At 33.7% G+C, this 25,719-nt stretch overlaps 1 protein-coding gene across 5 annotated transcripts in view; it reads left to right on the forward strand.

The window, feature by feature from the left end:
* Positions 1-25,719, forward strand: part of LOC117211256 (glycogen-binding subunit 76A) — a 93,650-nt gene that overhangs the window by 48,087 nt on the left and 19,844 nt on the right. Inside the window, exons 1-2 of one of the 5 annotated variants that reach the window (XM_033454941.1) lie at positions 6,056-6,300; positions 6,376-6,483. The exons of 2 other annotated variants lie outside the window; for them this stretch is intronic. In XM_033454941.1, the coding sequence (XP_033310832.1) occupies positions 6,409-6,483 (75 nt within the window). In that variant the 5' untranslated portion in view covers positions 6,056-6,300; positions 6,376-6,408. 2 more of the 5 variants (XR_004488239.1, XR_004488240.1) reach the window with 2 other exon arrangements.

Consider the following 25,719-nt stretch of genomic DNA (forward strand, 5'->3'; position numbering starts at 1 on the left):
TTTCCAATATTTATGATCGTTATTTCGTGTAAAGTGTAAATTAAAGATATTTGGTTTTTACGTAGAAGAGCGACGCGATGTTACAATTTTGCGACGATGACGAATTCGGTAGTTTTATATTTTCAATTCAAACAGAATTATTATTATACGCTTACACGTATATGATGTAGGTGCATCAATAAAAATATAAAAAAGAAGATCGTCGAAACATCGCTGTGAAATTCTATATTTAACATGGTTAACGAGCAAACTGATTTTCACTCCGTTTTGAACGAGACGTTTTGACTTCTCATGAAAAGATAAACGAAATGTTTCATTAAAGCGACAAATCGCATGAAATACCGCGTGACGAAATATTTCGCCCATGTACGAGATTTTAATATACGTAAATTTGTACGACGATGACACGCATGCCATACACCACGTAGAATAAAGCTGCTGCTAGTTAAATATTTCGAATTAATTTTTCCTCTATAACGGATAATTTACAAAATTGTAATCAAACGTTATAGCTACCAAAATTTTTAGAACAAAAATTGTAAATCTCGACCTATAATTAAAAATTACCTAAAACCATAATAATTACAATAGCTGAAGCGATTGCGACTAACTTAAAAAAGAAAATATAGCATCGTACATCTTCCTGCTATCTATCGAGTTCGACAATTTTTTCAACGTCATTGTTCACCTTACACATTATTCAAACATATAGATACCCTTTTAAATACTAGGTTTTGGTATTCAATAAATTTTACTACTTTGCGGGTATTCCATTACTTTTATAAGTAAAGTACTTCCTCTCCTCCCCAAAAATCCGAAAAAAGAAGCGCCATAAAAAAACGAGGAGAAGAGCAGGTTTAAATTATATCTAAATTTTTTTTCTGCACGATACGACTCTTTTTATTCGTTGCAATTTTTAATCCGACCTTCGTTGTGTGTTAATCAACGATTATTAAATTAAGTACCACGAATGCAACCCGTATCGCAAATCATTAAGTTCTCAAAACGTGGGCTGTCCGAACGTCGTGCACGCTTCGTTATTCCAGCGTATCCGAACATAATAAATCGCGCACGAGTAATTGCAACGTTCGTAGAGGTGTTTTGTCCGAAAGCATTAATGACTCGTTGCAACCCTGATGCTGGCACGTCTCGCGTTCCTTTCGCTTCCATCAGTCTCCCCGTTCGTAATAAGACGCAGATGCTGGTTGACTCTTATTATTAACCCCTTCCGCGACCGGTTGCTCACCTCCGAGTGGACTTCATCTAGCCAGACTTGCAATTACGCGGCCGCGTATTGGCTTTAAGGCCACGATAATTGACTCGACTCACGATAAGGTTTGACAAAATTCTAAAGAAACGGCACCTATAATATAATCCTGGGTATTTTTTTAATTGGCTTTTCTTCAATGTTCTATTCAGTCATTTCGAACGCTTGAGGCGCTGCTTTCCGCTTGTTGCACTTAATCAATACTCCGCTTGAAATTGCTACCAGTTATCGATGGTATCCAACGTTATTTGCGAAAAAGATGAAACGAGGAAAATCATGGGGATATACATATACGTAGAAGTGAATATAGATGGTGGAGATTTTCGACAATTTTTACAAAAGTTCTTTTTACGTTGGTTCTATATACTCGCTGTTTTTAAGTATTTGGTAATAAAGTCGCTCGAAATGTATTTTCATAGAATTAGAATGTTATTAACTAAACGATCTGTGCATTATGTTTTCTTTGTTCATGGTAGATTTCATTTAAAGCTATCCATTCATTGGATAGCTTTGTCGAATAACGACGTCTTTTCTATTGCCCAGTTTCGCTAATCCGTCTTATTAATTTCTCGATTTAATATCCAGTTAGAAACATATTTGCCTGAATACAGCGTTCTATTTCTTCGCAAAAGTTTGTTATAGATGAATATCCTTCACGTTCGAAGACATTAACAAGCTTCCTTTTAAATTACGATTTAATATGATAATTACACGCGTTATTGCCGAGTTATTTTTAGCAACAATAAAATCTATAAACGCGAGAACGCAGTGAAAGATGAAGCTAGTTCATCGCGCGTTGAATTTCTCGCATTAAATACCTGTCACTAAGCGAGCGAACCGTTCGGAACAAGTGAGTAATTGAAATCCATGTAGCAAATTGAGTGCGCATATCTTAGCAAATAGTATCGTTTGCTCTTCGACAGACGGATATACCATTTTTCTACGTGGTTAATACGTTACGACGTCTTGCTATGCAAATTCGATCTGGACTTTAATTTAGAGCGTACGAGTAATTTTGTAGCACGATGAACTGGTTTTGATAATAAATTTTCGTTCGCGCGTAAATCGTTGCTGATCCTCGCGTTTCGCAGTAACTCGTGCACGTATCAAGTATGTATGTAAATTAGTTGTTTCGAATAAACGATAAGCGTTACAGCGCGCTTGCTTCTTTGCTGAATTGTAGTGCATACAGATCCATATCGTCCTTTCTTGTGTATGACTTTTACTATCTCGTTGTTCGTGTGCGGCTTGTCAGTGTATTTCGATACGTCGTCGAGTAATTTCTGTATGCAAATCGATTCCTGAAGAGAGGACTTTTACAGAGCTCTTATACATATGTTTTTTCTTTTCAGTGATAAAGTTGATCGATGATTAGACTTCTCAGAAGTCATTGCTTAACCAAACTTATAGAGAGATCTTTTCTGTTAAATTAATTATTGTTAACAGAATTCCTAGAAGCTCTCAGTACACTGATAAATCTTATTTTCTAGATATCATGCGGTTATTATCGATTAAATGTAACGAATTACTGTAACAAATGTTCGTTTCCTCTTAAATGAATATTTACTAACGAAATTGCTCAAAGTTGTAACATCGAAGCATAATACGATAGCAATTCAGAGGATTGTATGACGAAATTGAAGGAATTTTCTCCATAGTCATAGATCAATTTTCCAAACATCCACTGAAAGTCTCTTCAAAATATCAAATCTCCATCATTCGTAATTTTTCCCATTGCTCGAAATCTCTCTATCTTTCTAATAAAATTTCAATCAACGAAAGACCCACGAAACAGATGCACATATCAGTAAGCTATTCATCTAAATCGCAAGCAAAACGATTCGAGACTTCTGTATATTCCTACTCTATCGTTTTTTCTCGGCAGTCGACTCGCTGGATCCAGTGTCACAGGTCGCAGGATCATTTGCCATTAATCTAACGATATCTGCCGCGATTACTCCGTTAAGATTTGTTGGTGGCACGAAAGATTTATTTAATCGTCCGCACGAATAAATTTTCTCATCGCCGTTCTTTCTCCACCAGTCCAGGACGATTACATCTGCGACTCGTAAGTCTCCGGCTAAATAGAGAAGGATATTAATCCTCGTTATAGAGGATCTCGCGTGAGACGACTAGCAACTCGTGTAATCGTCTACGAACGCTCGGAAACCGATACCTGTTTATTATTGAAACGGTAATACGCGTAAGAATGCGTGCCACGGTAGAATTTTCTTCTCCTGCCTCCTTTTCAGTTCCTCTGGCAATTATTAGTGGACGGGTTCGGTGTTCGTTGGCGATATTTCCTCGGAATTTTTTCGTCAGTTTTACAATTTGCAGCGCGAAACAGGTTGCCTTGAATGAGATGCAAATGAAGGGGACGAGCTCGATTGCGTTTTATTAACTCAGCCGCAGGTTCTCATGAATGACAGACGCGGCACAGCGAAATTGTAGGATATGGCATATGTAAATGTTTCAATGATCTGGATATAGGTATATAGTTATAAAGTGGTAGTTAACGGAGAAGCGATGGGATGATTATTTATAATTCTGTGTACTCGTGTTTAGGTGACTTCTGTGACGATTAATTGTAGAAACGAGCATCGTAATTACAGTTTATTCGACTGCTCGGAAAGCTTGTTCGGAGAAGCAAGTTTTTCACTCAAATTCTCGTGGACATAAAGGTTCTTGATATTTTTTATATTTCTCTTTGTTTTACGATACAATGTATTACTTGACTGGACCTAAGCTTCCAGTATAGCGTGAATTATCGCGTTGGAATAAATCCTAAGTGTATATTTAAAATAGATTCGGCGGAATAAAATAACTATCTTTTACGATAAAGAACATACGATTATCATAAATATAGAGAAAACCAGCGCGATTTTTTCAAACGTTAAATGTTCGGTTTCATCTTGGTTAAATTTGGTTGCACCTTGGATCTCAGTTTGATCGAAAATTTAGCTTCTCTTCCCATCATCGAAATTTCGAACCTTAGAGAATATCGTTGATTGTCTGTAAAACGAATAATTGGCACTGTTACAGTCGCAGAAAGATCAAGATCAAGACTACTTAACGGATTTAACACCTCACTCTCGCTCCTCGGATTAAACAGTCCAATTTTATAAAGTACTTCCTTCTAACGTCTCAATAACTCGGCCACAAAGGCACGCTAATACTCGAACAATATTCTCCATTTATCGTGGGCATTGTTGTAGCTTGGCACATTCAAATCGTCTGAACTTTCTCTTCCCTTTTACGTCTAGCACTTATCGATCAGGTTCATACAGATAGACGTCTGCCAAGTCGTAAATTCGCCCAACAAGTTACCTGTTAACAAGTTTGAATCATAGTTCTACTTACTCGGTCGCAGATTCCATGGGGTGAACTTTGATATCGCGAATGGTTAACATCAGGCAGATAAGAAAGAAAACGTCAGTCGAACAACAAAGGATTAGCGCGAGGCGAACGTTGAACGTTTATTGAAAGGTAAAGGTAGAATTTCTTATACATGTCAGACGATACAGATTTATGTCGATACAACGGAGAAGCATAAGCTATCGCTTATAAATATCCGGACACTTTGGTCTATCTGAGATAACAATAAACATTAAGATATTGCATTAAAATATAGGAATAACAAACGTTGTATCAAAGTATAAAAATTAATGACAAATTGATAATTAGAAAAAGCAGTCACTACTTGTTTATAGAATCAGCAGATTATAATGCTAAAGTACTTATTGCAGTAAACGTAGCAATAATATATTTACTATTTAAATTCTTTAGTTTAAAATTAAATTATTTTATAGTTAAATTGTTTTATAATTCAGAAGTAAAAGAATAGAAATACTTCTAGTTTGACAATTACAAACGGCTTTGTTATCGCATACCGGCTGGCAAAAATCAATTTAACCGCATTGCAATATTCTGTCATACAGGGTGGTTGGTAACTGGTGGTACAAGCGGAAAGGAGGCGATTCTACGCGAAAAAAGAAGCCTAAAATATAGAATAAAAATTTTTCGTTTGAGGCTTTGCTTTCGAGAAAATCGACTTTGAATTTTCGCTCGGTACGCGTGCGGTACGTTATAACGGATCTCACTGTAGACCGTTGTCTCGATGGAAAAATTAAAAAAAAAAATTAAAAAAACAAAATTTTTCATCATTATTGAAAAATTAATCATCGAAAAACTTGACAAGTAGGAGAATCTCTGAAGAATACTTAAAAGAAAATTCCTAAAGTACCATTCTTAACCGTTCGAATAATATTCTTTCTTTGAATACATTGGAACAAACGAAAATAGAAGAATTATGAAACAACAGAGGGAATATATTAACAATTTTGAATAATATTGCCATTTAAACGAATAGCGGAAGTATATCCGGACAAGATTAGACGTAAAATCAATTAGATGTCAAAGATTAGAAAAAAATTATAATCAAAGATTAGACGTCAATTTCTGTAATATACGCTATGTTAGTATACGTATCGGTAATTTCATAATTAAAATATATTTTGCATCAAAATGTAGCAAGTGTCTGGATACTTTTGAACGACGATGTATCTACATTTAAACGTGCGAGTTTGATGTTTGCACGATATCATCTCACCTTAATGGAGGTTTGAACGAGTCAACGAAATGAACGACGAGCTTAGGTTAGGCTTGATTAATTCGTCGATCGGTACTCGGTGTTGCAACCATCTTATCCCGTGCGAAGGTTTAAAAATAACCAGTGGCAGAACTTGTCACCGACTTTCTCTGCTGTCTTAGAAACAGCACGCCCGGCATTCATTGGCGTGGCGGCGTGCAACGCCGATGGAACACGTTGCGCTTCCGCCTCTCGTCCCTGTTTGACATTCGTCGACTTGTACCACTCGGATCCGTAAAAATAATCATCGAGAGACTATTTGTCTTTACATTTGTTGAAATAATCGTGCAATATTTGTCTTCTCGGAAATGGCACGCTTACGCTTACATCGTGTATGGTCTGCGATTTTTTGATCGAACCTTTTGCTTAAGTTTGGAAAAAGTCGGTAAGTTGGAGAAATTTATAAAGCGAGCAGTACTTTGGAATAATTTCTTTTCTTTTTACGTTTATATTTTAATAGCGAAATAATCGTTAAACGTTCGCCTTCTTGGAAATGGCATGCTCATATTTATACTATATATGGTCTACGACTTATCTATTGATCCTTTGGCTAAGTTTGAAAAACTTGGTAAGTTGGAGAAAATTTGTGTTTAACTAGTGTTAACGTGTATCGTTATATATAGCAAAGATAGTCGTTGGCTGTGATTGTCCGTCTTCGTTTTAATAAAAATAATCGCGAACTGTTTGCTGTCTTGGAAATGGCGCGCTTGGCATTTAGTACTATGGTAATAGAACATGGCGACAGAATGTGTCCGTTTTCTTCAACAGAATTATGTACACGTTGAATTTAAACAGTATTGTCCCTGTAATTCTGGAAATATTCTAAAATTAGTTGTTCTCTTATCTCTCTGATTTAACGATACGTTTGCCGTTTATTCGCGTATAATACGAGACGTTCATAGAGAACTCGCGGCATCCTCGAATTCATTGGCACTGAATAGTCACGTTTGTGAAAGAGATTATTGGCTGTTTGCATTTACATTTGTAAAAATAATCGCCGACTGTTTGCTGTCTTAGAAACGGTATTCTTGGTATTCGCTGGTGTGATGCAGCATCCGCGTCGCACTTCTGTCCGTTTTATCTGTTCAGAGTTCGTCGATTTACGGTTATATCTGCATTTGCAAAAATCTATCACCGTATCTGTGAAAGTAATCCAAGACTTGTTATCTTCTCTAGTATTCGAAAGGTATTCCATGCTTATTCGTGTCACTGTGCTAGACTGATAGCATTTGCACTTCCGTATTCTCTTATTTCAAGTTTCCTAACAACGTCTAAATCAACATCTAAATTTTGCAGAAACGTTGCTTTCGTATTTATCTTTCTATTTATAGAAATAGTTTGAATTCCTTATCTCCTTTGATATCGGTATACACGTGCGGAGTTGATCGAATGCGTTGTATCTATCGACGAAAGCATTTCAATCTGTAAAAGTTATTGCCAACTATTTGTTTTTCTATTCATCCAGATAATTACAGCTCTGAGCGATCATCCACTGAGATAATCTATGCATTCGTAGCGGATTTCAGTGAACCTTCGCGTTTCCTTTGCTTGCAATTTATTGTACTACAACAATCGAGCTTTTCGCGAAAATAATCGCAGATTCGTTATCTTCTCCGTTATCTCAGAGACGGTATTCTTGATATTCACGGAAATAATCGTCGATTCGTCGTATTGATCTCTTAAATTCTCGATGTATTTAATATTGCTTATATATGACAATATAGAAATTTAAAATGCCATTATAATTGTTATATAGAATAAATATGGAATAATTGGAATTAGAATCGATAGAACTGTAATATTAATTCTCTATATAATTGTAATATAATTGTAAATGTTATAAAATATTTATATAGTATCGAATATTACAAAATTAACTTATAATTTCTACGGTAAATAAATGTCGCTACCTTTTGCTATGCAATATTTAAAATTTTATACAAAGGTAGAATAATAATTACGTGACAGAGAATTTTTCTCAACAGAAAAAGATCGGAAAATTACAAATTGCTTTAAGTATGTCTAGAAATAGTACATAGGCTATTAAACCTCCCATTTTTACATTCATGTGCAAGAAAAGATTTAAATATTTTTAACGAGAACTTAAAATAGGGAAATTACCATATCACATTCTGCTTCAGGAAGCAAGATCGATTGCTATGTGTTTTAAACAAGCATTTGTTACCACGTAGACGTAACCTACAAATAAGGCTGGTCTGTACTATTAAAAAAATTCAGGGTTTCTCAATGGTTGCATACAAATACCTTGCACGCTCGCTCTATGTTGAATCAAGTTTGTACCGGCGCGGTAGTGGAGCGCATTTTAGAATGCACGTGCCGGTGTATATACGTATCCGTTTCGCATTCATTGCCAAAGGAGATCCAGAGATATATTATGGCCGATAAAATGTCATCTCGCTTTTATCCTATGAAATTTTATCCGATGAAAGAGTTCTGCAAATTAAACGTCAGCTCAATTACGCTTCCTATTTTTTGTGTTTCGGCTATCCTTAACGCGATATCCTTAACGCGTTGAATAGAATTTCATGAAATTCTTCTGTTATCTCGACCTCTGTAGAAATTAAAGTTCACAGAAAGATGTATTCTTTTTTTTTGTAAATTGCTAAAAAAATAACGTAAATTATTCCTGTAATTTTGTAAATTATCTTTCTAAGAAATATGCGATATCGAGCGTCAAGATTAACTTTATTTTGTACATTTAAGAATAATTGTTCACTGTAGGATAAGACCTGAAATAATTTTCGAGTAGAGATATCCGTCAGCACAGACATGTAGTCCGTCAGATTATTTAATAATTTTATATACTAAATTGCCGTGTTGTAAAAATTAATCGAATGTAATCGCCTTTTTCGTAACATGTATTTGTGAAGGTTTCTTATCATTGAAAGTATTTAAATGTTGAACCTCCTACGATTCTTCATTAGATCGTGACGATGAAATAAAAATTTAGATTATTTAATGCGCACAAAAAGATTATTTAATACATAAAAGAATGTCATAAAAAAGCATCGAAGTTCAGATATTTAGATAAATCAAAGATAATTTACAATACAACTTTTACATCTGCGAAAGACGGAGAAGACCGAAGTTTATATTTAACTTTTGAAACGAAAGAGAACAACAACTTAATAATATTGATAACTCCTACAACTTAATAATATTGATGTAATTAAACAAAAGATCCGATTAAGTAGCGTTAAGATGGTGAAGCATAAACTTCATTAAAAAAAGAAACGCGAAGGGTGAAGTTGCTATCGTATTTTATAATATCATGAAATATCGAACGTAACTCGATGCTACCACCCAACCAGGTCTTTATTGGTGTTCTGTCGCGTCTTACCTAATTGATTTTTACGATCTCCATCCGTTCCTTGAATATAAAACGATCTTTCGAAACGCAGACAGCGTCACAATTTCCATCTTGGCTAAATATAAATCGCAACTTTATTTATTCTTGGCAACGAATCGACTCTTGCCACCATCGAGCCCTCTTATTATATTTTCAAGATGTGTCGATGAATATTCAAATGCACCGGTAAATTGTTATCTTCTTTCCTTCGATCTTGTTTTCACGGTAAAAAAAAAAAAAAAAAAAGAAAGAAAAGAAGAAAGAAAAAAGTATAAAAACGAGTTTAATAAGAGCAGAATGTGTCAGTTATTTATTGTCGATGAATTCCAAAGTAGGCTTCTTATACAGGAAAATGAAATATTCATAAGCATCACTTTTTCAACACGTAATAAATTGCCGAAGAAATCGTTTCTTGTTGGTGAATTGACTCATCATATTCCTTGCAGTGTGGCATACACAGTATAAGTCACGTAATTGAAACGAGCTGTATGTTTAGTTTGATCACAGAGAAAAACACAAAGTTTGTCTTCCTGTAATAAATAGCGATGTACCGACAGTTCAATAACACTTTATGTACGGAATTATTATACGCATGAAGCTCTATTGATGTAAGTAGATTCAACGAGAAACTGATTGATTTTTGCCAATGAAAGATACGAATTTTATAATTATTTTAAACTTTAATATCGTTAAATACCGTGAAGCGATACAGATATTCGACGATGTCGTTTAAGGGCGTAGAAATTGGTATAATTAGCGGTGGTTTAATCGTTTGCAGTTGTACGTTGCTTCAATGGAGATGCAGCTTTATATTCTAAGAAAAGTTATATTACACAGACTGTTACATGATAACGACTGAATATTTTAGATCGTATGCAGAAAAATAAAGGATAGTATAGGTTCTATGGCATTCTAATTATTTCAAACTTATAAAAAAAAAAATCTCTTAATATCAGTGATTAATCTCGTCTTGATAAAAATGCAAAATAAAAAGACACAATTTGTAAAAATTTGTGTATCCCATAATCATTAAACGAGATAGACGTCTCATTAAACATTTAATCTTTGAGCATGTTGCTGTAACGTTCCTGTATAAGAAACGTTGGAAAAACGAACCACGTTGTAGATACATTATAGCAAAGTCATGGGAAGATGAATGTCGCTACATCATTCAACTTTTTTCTTCGCCATTTCCTTCTCACCTCAATCAAATAAGAAATGCAACCCCGTGACTCATCTCATTCCAGGTAAAACATTCGGTAAAAATATTACTCTATCAGATACCTTATCTTGTATTCAATTATCTTAAGTTGTATCTGATGAAAAAGCGAATAAATATATTTATTATATTAGTGTTGGTCATTCCTTTCCTTTTTTTTTCTTAGTAGCATTTCTGTTTTACAATAATAATATGTTAGATACTATGTTCAATAGCATGTTATAAACCTTATTTTGTATTCAATTATTTTAAGTTGCATCTGATGAAAAACGAATAAATATATTTATTATATTAGTGTTGGTCATTCCTTTCCTTTTTTTTCTTAGTAGCATTTCTGTTTTACAATAATAATATGTTAGATACTATGTTCAATAGCATGTTATAAACCTTATTTTGTATTCAATTATATTAAGTTGCATCTGATGAAAAAGCGAATAAATATATTTATTATATTGGTGTTGGTCATTCCTTTCCTTTTTTTTTTCTTAGTAGCATTTCTGTTTTACAATAATAATATGTTAGATACTATGTTCAATAGCATGTTATATTCGATATTAATCATTTTCTCAATGTAATATAGAAATTAATTATATTTTTATGTGAAAGGAGTACTTTTACAGAAGTTTATGGGTAGAATAGAATATTCGTATAAACTTACGAGTTCCAATAGTTTAATTTTTACAATTAACCGTAGGGATAATTTGAAAAGCATCAATCGATCTTTCGATAGTTATTTTCAAATAAGACGCAACTTTCTTTACTACTTTTTTTCAATACCTTTTATGATTCTCGAAATATCTTACAAGACAGAAAATCCTTCTGACAGAAAATCTTCATTTTCTTTGAGGAACGACTTCATCCCTGTGACATCAAAGAATATGCAAATTTACGTTACAGATGGATTACTTGCACGCAAACATTCATAAATTCTTTTCTGTTTCTCTGAATTTTCGAGTTCCTTAACTTCCCGTGTAAGATGCCTCAATTTTATCAACTGCGCCTTTGACATTTAATATCGCGTTTAACAGCTTTCACAAACGCAGAAAGTTAGTGGAAAAGTGGAAACTTTGTGATCGTACATTATTTGGAGAAATTTAACGTTGCTGCGGTCCCCTGCCGATTTTTGATAATCCAATTTCTTTCTCGTTTCAGAGAGCTAAAAGATTTGTAACATAATACTTCCTAAAAAATGTTAACGCAAAATTAAAATATAAAATCATGCACATTAGAAACAATTCTTCCTCCAATACTAACAAATCTTCTAACAACAAAAGACGCTATTGAACGTCTAAGTGAAAATTGCCCAAAGTGACCGACAAAATGCGACAGTGTTAAATATTACGCATTTCGATAACATTTTTCTGTTTGTTTTGATCATCGAATGATAAAGTAATAGAACTTTTGTGAAAGTGTAGAAAATCCCGAATCATTCAATAATCTTAGAGATATGCTATAAGCTGTAATATCTTTAAAGTGATAGACGTTTTACGTCGTATGTAGAAACGTAGGACTTAACTCGTGACAACTCTTATCTGATATAACGCCAAGTAGAAATTATTGCCTTTTCAAGTAGGATATTCATCTACAATTTGCGCTTTTCTTCAATTCCATACGCATCGCTGCTTGCATATTGAATATACATCAAACGAAAGTCGTGTGCGATCGAAGGAGATTTCTCTATGCAATCGCGTTCTAAATTGATTATCAGATAATATGATCGTGAATAAGGATATCTTGACAAGCAATTAAAGATCGAAATTTTTCAAGAACAATAAATAAATATCCATTTGTACTCGTTGATTTATTCTTTTATGGATTTCAACGAAACGTTCAAAACGATTTCAAACGATTGATCAACATTTCTATATAATAACATCGAATGTGCAACTTTAGTTACCATTTAATGATCGTAATGAATGGTCACACATTCTAAAAATATAATGGAAAAATCAATCGCTTGTTAAACTCCAGATCTTCTATTTTCTACGATATCGAAATAGAAAATTGCGTATGAAAGTGCTTTTTACAGCAAATCGATTTGATGAAATAATTTTTACAAGAGCTATAAGTTCGAAGAACGAGCAAACGCGAACTCGTAGATTTTCGATTTTAAAAATATCACGCGACCGACCGAAACTCGGATCTTTCGTTTCTCATGACGTCGAAATAAAAAATAATTTTCGTCCAAGTAATAATTTCGTCGTGATAGGCGCAAAACAATCTCGTGAAATGACTTCTACAAGATCACGAAATACCCGTTTGAAGCGAACAGACGTGAATTAAGATTAGCAGAAGCGAAAAAAGAAAAATGAACGATTCTCTGTACTTGGTTTAGGCAGATAACTGGTGAACGACTAATGGCGAACAATCGGAACATAAGGAGATAAAAGAAAGGTTGTTGACTCGGTCGGATCGGTGATGCATCGTCGATGGAATGTTTCTCGAGGTGAAAAAATAATGGCGTGGTCGTGGTGCGATAACCTAAGTTGCAGTTTATCGGTGTGTCGTGCAATTAGTTTTCGATCAACGGCCGATTAAATAACTGCATGGACAGCACGATTCAACGAACAATACCAATATTTTCACCGTGAACTTTTTTTCTTTGCGCGTCTACTATTCACAAGGAAGGGGAAATTGATACTTCGATACGAGGTTGGGTTACTGAACGAATTAAATGTTAAATCGTATAACGTGATATGTGAAAGTTTACGATCTTTGTTAAGATTTGTTTATGGATAATCTATAGCTGAATGTATCTTACGACTATAATATGAAATTTTCGAAATAAAATTCATAACCATGGTAGAAAAATAATAATGGATCATTGAAAGTTTATGCCTTTATTTAAGTGAGCCTTTTTTTTTAGGGACAATCTATAGCTATAGCCTACAATTATACTTAAAATATGGCGTTTTGGGATTGTGAAACTGATAACTACAGCTGAAGAATAGAAATGGGTCGGTGACAATTTATTGTAATTTTTCCTGATATCTTTTGTGGACAATTTATAGTTGGATATATCTTATAATTATTAAATATTTAATAAATCTTGGGAAGAAAATTAATAACTGTGGAATGGAGCACTGAATCATTGAATAATTCATACGAATCCTACTTTTATTAAGCACGTTCCATTCATGCCATTCTTTTTTTAGTATTTCTCGCTATCACTTCGCAATTTCTTATGTGTTTTATCAGTTCCTTAATCCTTCAAGATTGTTAAGAGTGATAAGAGAGAGAGAGTATTAAGTGTTATATAAACATCGATAAGATCATAAGTATTACATTACTTTATGAACTTCATTTATCACGTTATAAAAATATAAATTCCTTGGGGTTAGTAATGATTCCAGTTATTATTGAGATAATAATCTGTCGAAAGTTGATATCTTGTATTGTGAGAGGCGAATATAAGGTTCATCAACTTATATAAAAATTGATCTTAATTAAAAGTTCCTAACGAAATCGTAGTAAAAGATCTAGATACGTTATCAAAAAATTCTGCGGAAATATTTAAGTTAGATTAACTAATCAGATTTATTTCTAAATTTTCTAACTTTTAAATTTTTACATCTCCAAATACAATTGGAAGTCTAGAGGTCAGAAAATCATATTTTTTGTAATACGTGAAAACTAAAGTTTGTAATAGTTTTTTATTTACAATTTGATAATTTTCATCACACAAAATAAAGATGTATCGCAAAAAGGAAAAAAATCCATCGGTTTCCTTTTAATATCTTTATATACATTTACAGCCGTATCAGTTTAATGGAATCTATAAGGCACAATCTATTTCTAGCGAAGTATTCCAACCTTTCATTGAAGATGTAATTGATTTATGTCTCATGAATTCTCTGTTGCTTCATCTATTCCCATCGAACCGTAAAAATAATGTTAGCATGCAACTTTCTAAAATATTTTCTAGACACGCTGTGCATTATATCTTTGCTAGTCGTGACTGTCAACAGTTGCAAAATTTAAACAATACCTTTACTTTAAAATCCTCGTAACAATCCCTTGAGGCGTCCCTCATAAATCTCCTCCACCTCCGCCGTTTTCAAGAATGCCCTATGCAAACTTGCGTTCAATAAAATCTCTACTCTCAAACCATATTTCACGATGTTCTTCCCCCTGCTAATTAATTTTATTTTTATTCTAACAAATTGCTGCCTTCGTGAAAAATTATATCCGAAAACCAATCATTAATTTCAACGTAAATCCAATCGATTTTACACGTACGAAATCAAATAATTGCGCTTTTGAAAGTTTCACCAAATATAAATCGGTGTCTGTTAAAAATTGCTACGATTTACTTAAAATCGAATCACCTTTCACTGATACTCCACATTTTTTTAGTCAAATATATCATTCAAATTTAATGTAACTTAAACCTAAGATCCGAATAAAAATTTCTTAAACGTGTGACATATTTCTAATAATATATAGTTGCATAAGAAATGAAAGAATTTAATTCTACAGAAAGATCGTAATTTAAAATATTAGTTTTTAAAATTACTAATTCAGCTAGGAATTTCTTTTATTTGAACCACAGAATTTCGCTTATAAAAATATCTCGTAAAATCTCCTTTACACGCAACGATCCCGTTTATTTGTCCTACCACGTAAAGGAGTATTCTACTGGAAACATGTCATCGTGAAAGATGAAAGAGGAAACGCCAAAGAAGTTTGCAGGCTTGCAGGGAAGCGTAGAACGGTGAAGTAAGAGTAGTAAATATTTTCTCGGCCGAGTAGCCCACGCGTAAATATATATCGTCGCCCCACACGTAATTTGTTGCTAATCAATTAGAGCCAGGATCTCGGCGTTGATTGGCCGGCCTTCTTGTAGCAGTGAAGGCGATAAATCTGTCACGATGAATTGCGAGGCTGCCCTAACTCGTGGGTCAAGTAGTCACGATTTAGACTGTGTCGGTGTATAATCGGACAAAAATAATAGGCCGCTTTTACAATAGGGGCACAATAGAATTCGTTCTCTGGATGACGACCGTAGTTGCGTGACGTTGAATCGCGTCCCGTCAACGCACGTGTGTCTAAATAGATACGAATTGATTCGATACAGGTAATCCACGATCCATTACTTCCTAGTTTCTGATTGATTTCAAAGCAAGAGATTGGAATTCATATGTTAATGCTTGTATGGTTTCAGCAGTTTACGTATCAGAATATTTGAAGCGAGGGTAAAAAATATCAACTTGCAGAAGCAAATTATCTGTTGCTTTGTTATTTATTAGTACATTATCGATAATAATTATCTGTTATTATTTTACAAATAATAATATCAGCAAGTAAATAAGTATTTATTTCATCATTCGTATATTTCAATTTTTTTTGGAATGTAATATATATAGTATAAGTCTAATAATACAACAATAGTCCATGGAATATGCAAGAAAAAAAACCGTAATACTATTTGGATAGTCGAATCATCCTCCTTAACATGCAAATAATAACATACTTTTTTTTTATCCCCTTTATTAAATGTTCTTAATTGTCGAGTACAATTAATTACATTTTTTTAACAGACTAAAAAGAATCATGCGGATTCCGATATAATTATCAGCAGTCGCTGGAATTTTCTATTGCTGTTGTATACGCGTATATTTGTAATTTGTTAGTGTGTGAGCATGAGTACACCGGAGGAGTGTAACAATAATACACAGGAAAAACAATTTTGTTTCGTGTTAAAGCTAAATTAATTGTTTTCAAAGAGTCTTCTATTTCAGATAACTATCTCAAATAAGATAACCAATTATTTGATTTCCTAATGTCGTATTTAATATATATTTCAGTCGTAAATAATACAGTTGCGTTCTATAACGTAATAGTATTTGCTCTGAGAATGGTTTTAAATTACCTCCGCATTACGTGTTTGACCTGATAGGCGTATTCACTGTGAGAAAATCTGTATTCCTGATGCAAGCAATGTTGATATACTACAATAGAATGAGAAACTATTCGAGAGACTATTTTAGGAAACATTTAATCGAATCTAAAATACCAAGTAAAACAAACAATCGTTTCACTTGATATTAGAGCAATGAAATAATTATCTGCTTATGACGGAGAATTATTTGCTTATTCAAATAATCCTAAAAGAATATTGATTAATTGAAGATAATAAATAATTTACAAGAATTTCCTTTTACTATCTCGACGGTAACATTTATTTGCAGAGGGCAGAAACCATTAACGACCAATACCGTGAAGCAAATATCTTAAATTAGCAAATATCGCTTCTCTTATAACAGCAATTCTTAAGGAGTATATATTTAGTCAGCATTATAAGCTCAGTAATACAGATGGTTTAAGATTTTACACAAGACTCTACATATGTTGAGAGTTTTATGATTGGTTTAATTGACTGTGAATTAACAAGAACGAACATAATGAATCCTTCTTCTTGTCTATCTTCTCGTTATCTATGTTGTAAAGGAAATTGATATCTGGAATCGTATCTTCTTGAATGAGTACGCTAACAAGAGATTTTATTTCCAAAATTCACCGTAATTTTCTCTCTTTCTTCTTGTAAGTAAATTTTTAGAAAAATGGAACAAGTGGCAAAGTATTTATTTCTAATAGAGAAATTTCTATAATTATAAATGCTTGAATACTAATACTAAAATATAAGGAATATATCTTAATATACAATATAAATATTATAACAACAGTGTTAAAATATCGAATTTGGAAAATCCGTAACAGAATCTTATCTTATAAATTAGAATTATATCTTATCTCATAAAAAAGAATTATATCTTATAAATATTATGTATCGTTTTGTTATATTTTATAAATTTTTTTTTAGGCGTACTTGTATTATTTTTTTATTCAGCGCCGCAAATAGAGGAAAGATTTATGAAAATTTTTCTATTGGATTAACGCACAACTTCAGATTTAAGATCTTTTAATCTATGGAATAGGAAGCAAAATGGAGGTAAACATAACGATCTCGTGTAAATATATCTCTTTCCGTAATTATCAAGACATTGCAGTTGAAACATTCCGTGTAAACTTTATTTATCGTTATACGTTCCATCATAGTTTTTCTTAAGATATCTCAAAGGTTGACAATGTAATGTATTAATGTCAGGGATTAACAACAGGAAGTTTCCACATTAATACCACACGAAACATGCGAAGTGATATCTATCTTGTTGAAAGGAATTCTATATTTTTGCCAGATAACGGATTAATTTTAGCATTAGGTATATTAAATAGATCAAATGTGAATCAAGTGTGATGATTAAAGACATGTTTATTTGAATAGAACGATTTTTGGATAACAGAATATTCATTTTATCTTGCACTATTTTATATTTTGTAAAGAATAATGTTATCAACAATAACGAAAAGTAGGATATAATATAAATATAATATCGTTTCAATTAGTTAGAAGTCTCATACTTTCTTTCATTGTAGATCGTATTAATTTTTCAATGTATTAAGTTACAGCGGATCGCACTTCTGTGTTTTAGATTTTCATGTAGAATATATACAGGGTGGTTGGTAACTGGTGGTACAAGCGGAAAGGGGATGATTCTACGCGAAAAAAGAAGTCGAAAATATAGTATAAAAATTTTTCGTTTGAGGCTTTGTTTTCGAGAAAATCGACTTTGAATTTTCGCTCGGTACGCGTGCACTTTATCACGTCTCGTTATAACGGATCTCACTGTAGATCGTTGTCTCGATGGAAAAATTAAAAAAAAAAAATAAAAAAGAAATTTTTATTCTATATTTTCGACTTCTTTTTTCGCGTAGAATCACCCCCTTTCCGTTTGTACCACTAGTTACCAACCACCCTGTATATTGCTTGAGCAATTCGTATCGTACCATCTTCTCTATGCTGTTTTTCGATATAAGGTGTTAACAGACGTGTCTATATGTCAATAGACACGATAATGCCAACTTCATATTCACGTAATGAAGGAAATGTGCTTAACACTAGAATATTTGAATAGTACAGTACACTCGACTAATACACTGTTCAAATAACAGAAGCTTTACTTTACTTGCTTCTTCCAATATTGTCTATATATGTCTTACTATCTTTACTTACAACACCAATCGATTTTTTTTTTGAAAAATGAAAAATCGACATTTACCTTAAAAAATACACGAATTATATTCTTTCCATTACATTAATTTTACTAAGAATCTGCACCATGAATCTTAATAGTACTCTCTTAAAGTATCCATAATCCTCTAAAATACGATCATTCGTATTTCAAGATTAGAATTTTCTATAACAATTTTTTATGATTTCTATTAACACGGTACGTTAATTGTATCATATTAACACAGTAGTTTACAAATTCTTATTAACGTAGCAAAGTTTCGTGACTTTATTACACTTCTCACATTTTATATACTATTTCTTATTATTTAGTAAATGATTTCTACGGATTTCGTCAGTAGAAAAAAAATGGATGGAGAAAAGTACCGGAATGACTGTGCTGCAACCTCGATCGACATCAAAGTAACAGTTCAAGTATGTTAGTTATTGATAATCATTCTTTACGACCTTGTCCTGCGCTCCTAGTAAAAATTGAAACTATTATTATTTAGTAGAATGATTGCGTTCCTATCAGTTTATGGTCTATTCGTTTGTAATGATGTAAAACTGATTAATAGCGTAACACACGTGTCAGACGATAAACCGGGATCAATAGAATGTTTTGTTTTAATAAGTTTAATGAGAATCATTCTGCGTTACTACCATGTTATGCAGTTTTCTTGAGGAACATGTAAGAAGCTACTCATTTCGTTCTTAATCTATTTGCCGTTCTTAAACCGTTTCTTGTTGCAATTGATATACTAGCAGATTATGGGTGCACGTTTTACAAAATGAATTTAACGTGAAAAAAGTAGAATATTTCTTATTATATGTATCTGTAATGTATTTTATAAATGGTAACATATTTTAGAAAATATATTTTATAAACTAAACATTGAAAAAACAATTTAGATTGTATTCATTGTCTGTTGATATTATTGTGATAAACAAATATATTTTTGGTTTTCCATTTGATAAATACAGAGATAATACGATCTTTGATTATAAAATTTAATTTTAATTGAAAAGTTACAGTTATGAAATAATAGAATTTTGTATATTCCATTAAAGATTGTAGAATTTACAATAGAAGTAAAAAATGTTCTAATGAATTTAGATATTAATGTAAATAAAAAGGAAGTTCAACTTTTTTTTGGAAGTTGAAACAGTTGGAATTAATTAATAAAATTTTCAACATTCCATTAAGAAACTTCAAACCTGAATTGGAAATAGGAACATAACGTATAAATTTAGAAATTTCTATTTCCAAAGACCGATAGCAATATAGAATTCACAATAGAATGTTAAATATTCATTTAATAGAGTTCGATTCTCCTAAGCATTAATCTAATAAAGCCGAAACATAAATTTAGACATTTCCGTCAAAGCGACAAAGACAAAACCCGCAATATTATTCAACAATCCAGAGTCGAAAATAGAATTGTAAATACTTTAACTCTAAAAATAAACGTAGACCCACGCAATCTGCAAATGGAACGTTGCTTTCTAACCACCTTGCGTGCACAGCCACGAGCGTATCTACTGCACAAGCGTCTCAGGAGATCAACGAAATTTTATACGAATCCGTTCGATCGAATCGAAGTTTTCCCTTCGACGCTCTGGGAATAGAAAACGACGAATAGATATCGAATTACAACATCGTTCGTCGTCTACCAATCTTAATTATTTGCTAATCACGCGGAGCTGTCGATAAATTCTACTACGAGGAATGTGTCCAACGTCTCGTTTTTACATCTCATCGTCTCCTTCCTCCCAGGTGCAATGTTCTCGGATCGCGTGGGCACGTACACGCGTGCAACGAATCCTACGCATGTTTAAATGAACGGTTGGCTGGGCTGTTCACAGGAAACCGACGATTACCAACGCGTGTTCCTGTAACGGATCGTTGAAAATCGCTTCCGAATCGATCACCGAAGATGCCGCCTTTGACCGTCGAATATTCATCAATCGTGACAGCGCACGGCTCCGACCAGTGTCGGTTCGTGATAGTGATTTAAGAACACGTTGTTGAGGAATATCTATCGTAGCAAAGGGCTGCTTCCTAGGAAAATAAGGTTCTATAACAGCGATGCTTCGTGATGATGATTTAAACGCACTGCGGTGAAAAATGTCGTTCAGAAAAGAGTTTGGTTTTAGAAAAATGATATTTGATATTAGGATTGATTAGTGGAAAGAAATTAAGAGCGAGTGATTGTTTTATATCAATGTAGATTTGTGGTAATGATTTTGAGAAGGAATATTGTTTAGGAGAGAAATTTGGTTTTAGAAACGTGATTTTTAATATGAATGTGGACTGCTCGTAATGATCCAGTGAAAAATATGGTTTAAAGAAAGAGATTTGTGTTTATAAAAATTGCTTGATTTCTCTTGTCGGTATGCGATAATGATTTCAGAAGAAATATCGTTTGCATAAAAAGTTTGGTCTTTGGAAGGATAATTGTTGATGTTGTGACGATAATTCAACGAAAAATATTTTGGAAAGAAGTTGTTAGGTTTTAGAAAAATGATATCTGATATTAACGTCAGTTTCTAATAATAGTTTAAGCAGAAAGAAGCTGTCTTTGAAGAAATAACTCTTTATAACAGCGACAGTTAGTGATAATTCTCGTTGAAGAATAGATCCACTTTCATCAAGTAGGTTGATTCTCTGGAGAAGTAACTCACGTAAGTGTCGTTTAGTCATAAGAAATAAGAACACCTAGTGTTAGAGAATAACATTTTTTAAAGGAAGTTGTTGTTCGGAAAAATATTTTATTATGTTAGTGGCGCCGTTTCAAGAACACCGTTATTGCAGAACATCTCATCTATAACAGAAGATCATTGATCAGAGATATCATTAATTCGAAATTGAAGCTGCAAATATCGCCAGAAAACCTGCTTCCCATGAAAATGAAATATGTAGTGAGTATAAATTTCTCTTTTAGTGTAAACGTAAATTTCGGAAGTAGCTTCAACGAGATAAAACAAATTTAAAGTCTTTTCACTTTTCACATGTACTTTAACCGAACGTGTAATTTAATTTTGGCATTAATGCTTTGCTATAAAATCATACTGGAAGCCTTTTGATTTCATGATTGACGCAAACGTAAAGCGTTTCAAACGGCACAGATGTGTTTTAAAGCTGAAAGTGACTATCATCGGCAACTAAAATAGATTTGCATCTTCCGTGCTTGTACGACTCAGTTCGGTATTGTAGTTGTTATATCACACAATGAGAAGAGGCGTCTTGGAACATCGCAGTGTTTCGAACGGTGCGAGTGTACTTTAAAGTTCAAAGGTACTAGAGCATACCGTTGTAGCTATTTCTTCTTTTTTTTTTGTACAAAGAAGCGACATTGTCATACCAATTGCGATTTTATTAGATACTATGTGGGACGTGAACGTAACTTGTTTCAATTTGCATTGCTATATTGTACGGAGGATTCAAGGATTTAATATACAAAGCTTTGAGTAAGAATGAATTGCAGAATATATCAATGTTATTTGATCAGCTACATATTTTTAAGACAAATATTAAAATTTTATTTTAAATCGAGAAAGATATTATTTTCATACGATCCTATGCTTTTTATACATCGCAAGTATTTTTTTTTATCGTAATATCCTTTTACTATAATCTATATAGAAATTCTCTCTTCTCTTTCTCTTTCTTCTAAATACTTTCTATCGATTATTTTCTCTAGCTTTTAAATTCGTTTCCTAGATTCCATAGAGAATTAAATATAGAAGCTTGAATTTCTTTACAAGCTATGCTCTATTCTTTCGATCTTTATAGCAGATCTAAAATCGCACAAGAAACGAGCGAATTTCTCTTGTTCTCGATTTCAAGTTCAAACAAATCTCAGAACACTTCATTGGGTACTGGTACGCTAATGCACCAAGTAGCAGTCGTTACTGGATTCTTCGGTTGAATTGGAGTCATTATCGTACTCGTACACAGAAACACAATTATTGCCGGCTATATTTGGTATAGAATAGCAAGCAACGCCGGTGGAATATTAAATTTTAAAAACAGAATCCCTAGTATCATGTATGGGGAAGTTATTGCGGGTAATTGATCGTACCGTTATTGAACATCACACGAGCAAAAATACGGGGAAAAAATTTGGCATTCGAATATTCAAATCGCCGTGCGAAGGCATTGCTTCTTCATCACTATAATTTACACCGTACCTTAACGCAAATTCAGGATCCCGCCGGTTCCGTTCATCTTTCGAATTGCTCAATTATTGCCAAGAACGCTCGACCTCGGTTACTTTATGATACTCTGAATTAATTTTAAAACCATAAATTTATGAATATAAATAATCAGGATCTTATAACGAAATTCAGTTCCAATAACGACACTTTATCTTTATAGAATCGTGCATAATTGTTCTCGTAGGTTAATTAATTCTTTTTTAAGAATTATAAATTCGTCTAGAAATCAAAATTAGAATGTTGTAGGAATTTCTAGAATTTATTCATTCTTAAGGATCGGTCGTAGTATTGATGCTACTAATTGTTAACTTGTTTTCAGTTTACTCATAAAATACGTATTATAATTTACTTTCGTCATAGCAAGACTTCCTACAAATCCTATTTTCTCATATTATTATATCATATATCATTATATCATAACGTAAATGCAAATAAAATAACTAAAATACACATATCGTTTCACGATCGCCACGAAAAGAATCATCATCGATTCTCTTTGTTCTATACAAATATACAATCGAATATTTTAATATCTTACCAAATTATCTTATTATACAAACAAAATTCAAATCACAGTCTCTACGCATCTCTCTCAATTCTCATTTTCCCCAAAACGTTCCTAACATCTTACTATATCGTTACATTATCCTGTTATACATCTCGTACCACACGAACAAACTTCATCCTTCCGCTCCGAATCGTACATTCAACTCACGATACCTCTTCCAACTCTCATTCCCTCGAAACGCTCTCAATACCAACAAAATTGAACTCCCACCATACTATCAAGAAACTATCGGTACACCTATCACGCGCAGTGTTCCTAGCTTTCCTCAGACCTATAACGTAACATAAAACAATCGAAAAGGACGGAACATCGTGCGATAAGAATCGTCGTAAGTGGCTCGGAAACAACCGTGGCAGATGCAAAAGGAGCTACAAACGACCTAAAACTCGGCAAGAGGCAGGCGCCCTTCGCATTCCACGCACTCGTGTCGTGCATTCGCGACTGAATCGCGCGTAATCATCTCTCGATCGCGGCGAGTCACCATCGCGGGTGAAGGAAAAATCGTCGTATCGGGAATACGTATGTTTTTTCTCTGCATGCACGACGCTCGCAGCCGGCTATGCAGCGCGCGTGTGTTCCACACAGCGGTGGGTCGTCGTCTATCGGAAGTCTAGGCGTGCGTGATAGATAATCGTTATGTAAGAAGAGGCTCGGAGGCTGTTGGCCTCCAGACTCTTTGACGTTGAACCACGTCGCTCGGGCACGGGGAACGCCCTGGCGTTGGACGCGGCCGCGGGCCACTCGGCGAACTTCTTTCTGTATTTATGGTCCAGATAAAGAAAGTTTACGATTCAGATAGGATCGAAGTTGTCGGCGGGGCGAGGTGGTAACCTGAACTACGAGAGAGATAGAAGACTTTGCATGCCGCAGGCGTAACGTGCCTTCTTGTTCCCTTTTCTACGCATAATAATAGAGCGAGTGCCTTCTTCCTAGTCGTGTAGCACATCCGACACGACCGTCCGGCTGCGTAATTATTTCGGAACGACACGCGATTTGCAAGGATTTTAGCGCGACTGCTTCCCTAGGTGGTCCTGACCGATCGACGCTTCATTTATTGGCCGTGCCTTTTCATTCTTATGCCTCTTAATCCTATTGGATAGAAAGTGTTCGCTTTTGGGCACCTTCAGATTGTGATTCTTCAGGCATCGATATATTTTTTCGATATATTTTCCGATCGTCAAATAGGAGGAAAGGAAGGGAGGCGAATAATCGTAACCTTTTCTTCTCTAAGAATAATAATAGGAGAGTTTTCTTTGGTTGTAATTACTAGCTAGCTAGCCTCGTGCCACGTCATAAACTCATTAAGTCAATTTAGCTTTTAAAGCGTGACGTACTTTATGGCTGTTGCCAAAATATATGTAATTTATGGTTGTTAGTTATAATTCCCGCATCTTTGTATATTTAGCGTTTGTATCTCTTGACTGGATTCCAAGAGTATTATTTTTAGTGCAAGAAAATTGTTTATTTTTAGCCGTTCATTGTAGGTTCACTCGCTGAAAAAGAAAAAGCAGAAACCGAGAACTATGAAATTAAGTCTACGGTGATAGACACGTAATGCAAGATAATTCATAGTGTTGATCGAAAATTATTCTGACGATCGTGCTGATAATAATCGTGTGTAGTACGGCACTCGCCAGATCTGGCCAAAACCAGATTTATTAATTATATAAATATGATCAAATGAACCACGTTACGTAAATATCAAACTACTTTGTCACAAAGTAACACTAAATACACGTGCGCCCACATAGGAGAAGGTTTAGCATCATTTTTTTTTAAACCCAGGCACTATATGTATAAATTATGTAAATTCAAATGGCGTTGTTACATAATCCTATGCCTGACCAAGACTGTAAATGGTGATTGTTGTATTCCTTGTTTAAAGTTTAAAACAAAATGACTGAATAATACAACATTCCTACTTTTCCGTATTAATCTGTATCTTCGAAAAATACTAGAAATTGTTATTTCTTTAAACTTGTTCTTGTAAATAGTTTCCACAGACACATTTCAAATATATGTGCAATATCGTTACAATCAGAAATATAATTATTAATTATATAAATTGCTATGACACGAATCGACCGAACGAAAGACTATAAGCGTCAGATCGTATTATTTATTGCTCGCATATATATTAACTTTTACAGGACATGTTTCATTGCTATTTTCTTGCCGTTATTACGTAGTATAATCTAGTTAATAACATCGTTAATTTCTAGTACACGATCTCTTCGAAGCAACTCGCAAACGCAACGAAAGTTGCAACGCAATCCATAGAATCGTATTACGAGTTATCTAATTCGTTTATCGTTGCCATAATTGGTTTTCTTCTTTTCCTCGTCTTGTTATTAT

This window comes from Bombus bifarius, unplaced genomic scaffold, assembly GCF_011952205.1.
Source record: "Bombus bifarius isolate JDL3187 unplaced genomic scaffold, Bbif_JDL3187 scf7180000008225, whole genome shotgun sequence".
NCBI classification, from domain to species: Eukaryota; Metazoa; Arthropoda; class Insecta; order Hymenoptera; family Apidae; genus Bombus; species Bombus bifarius.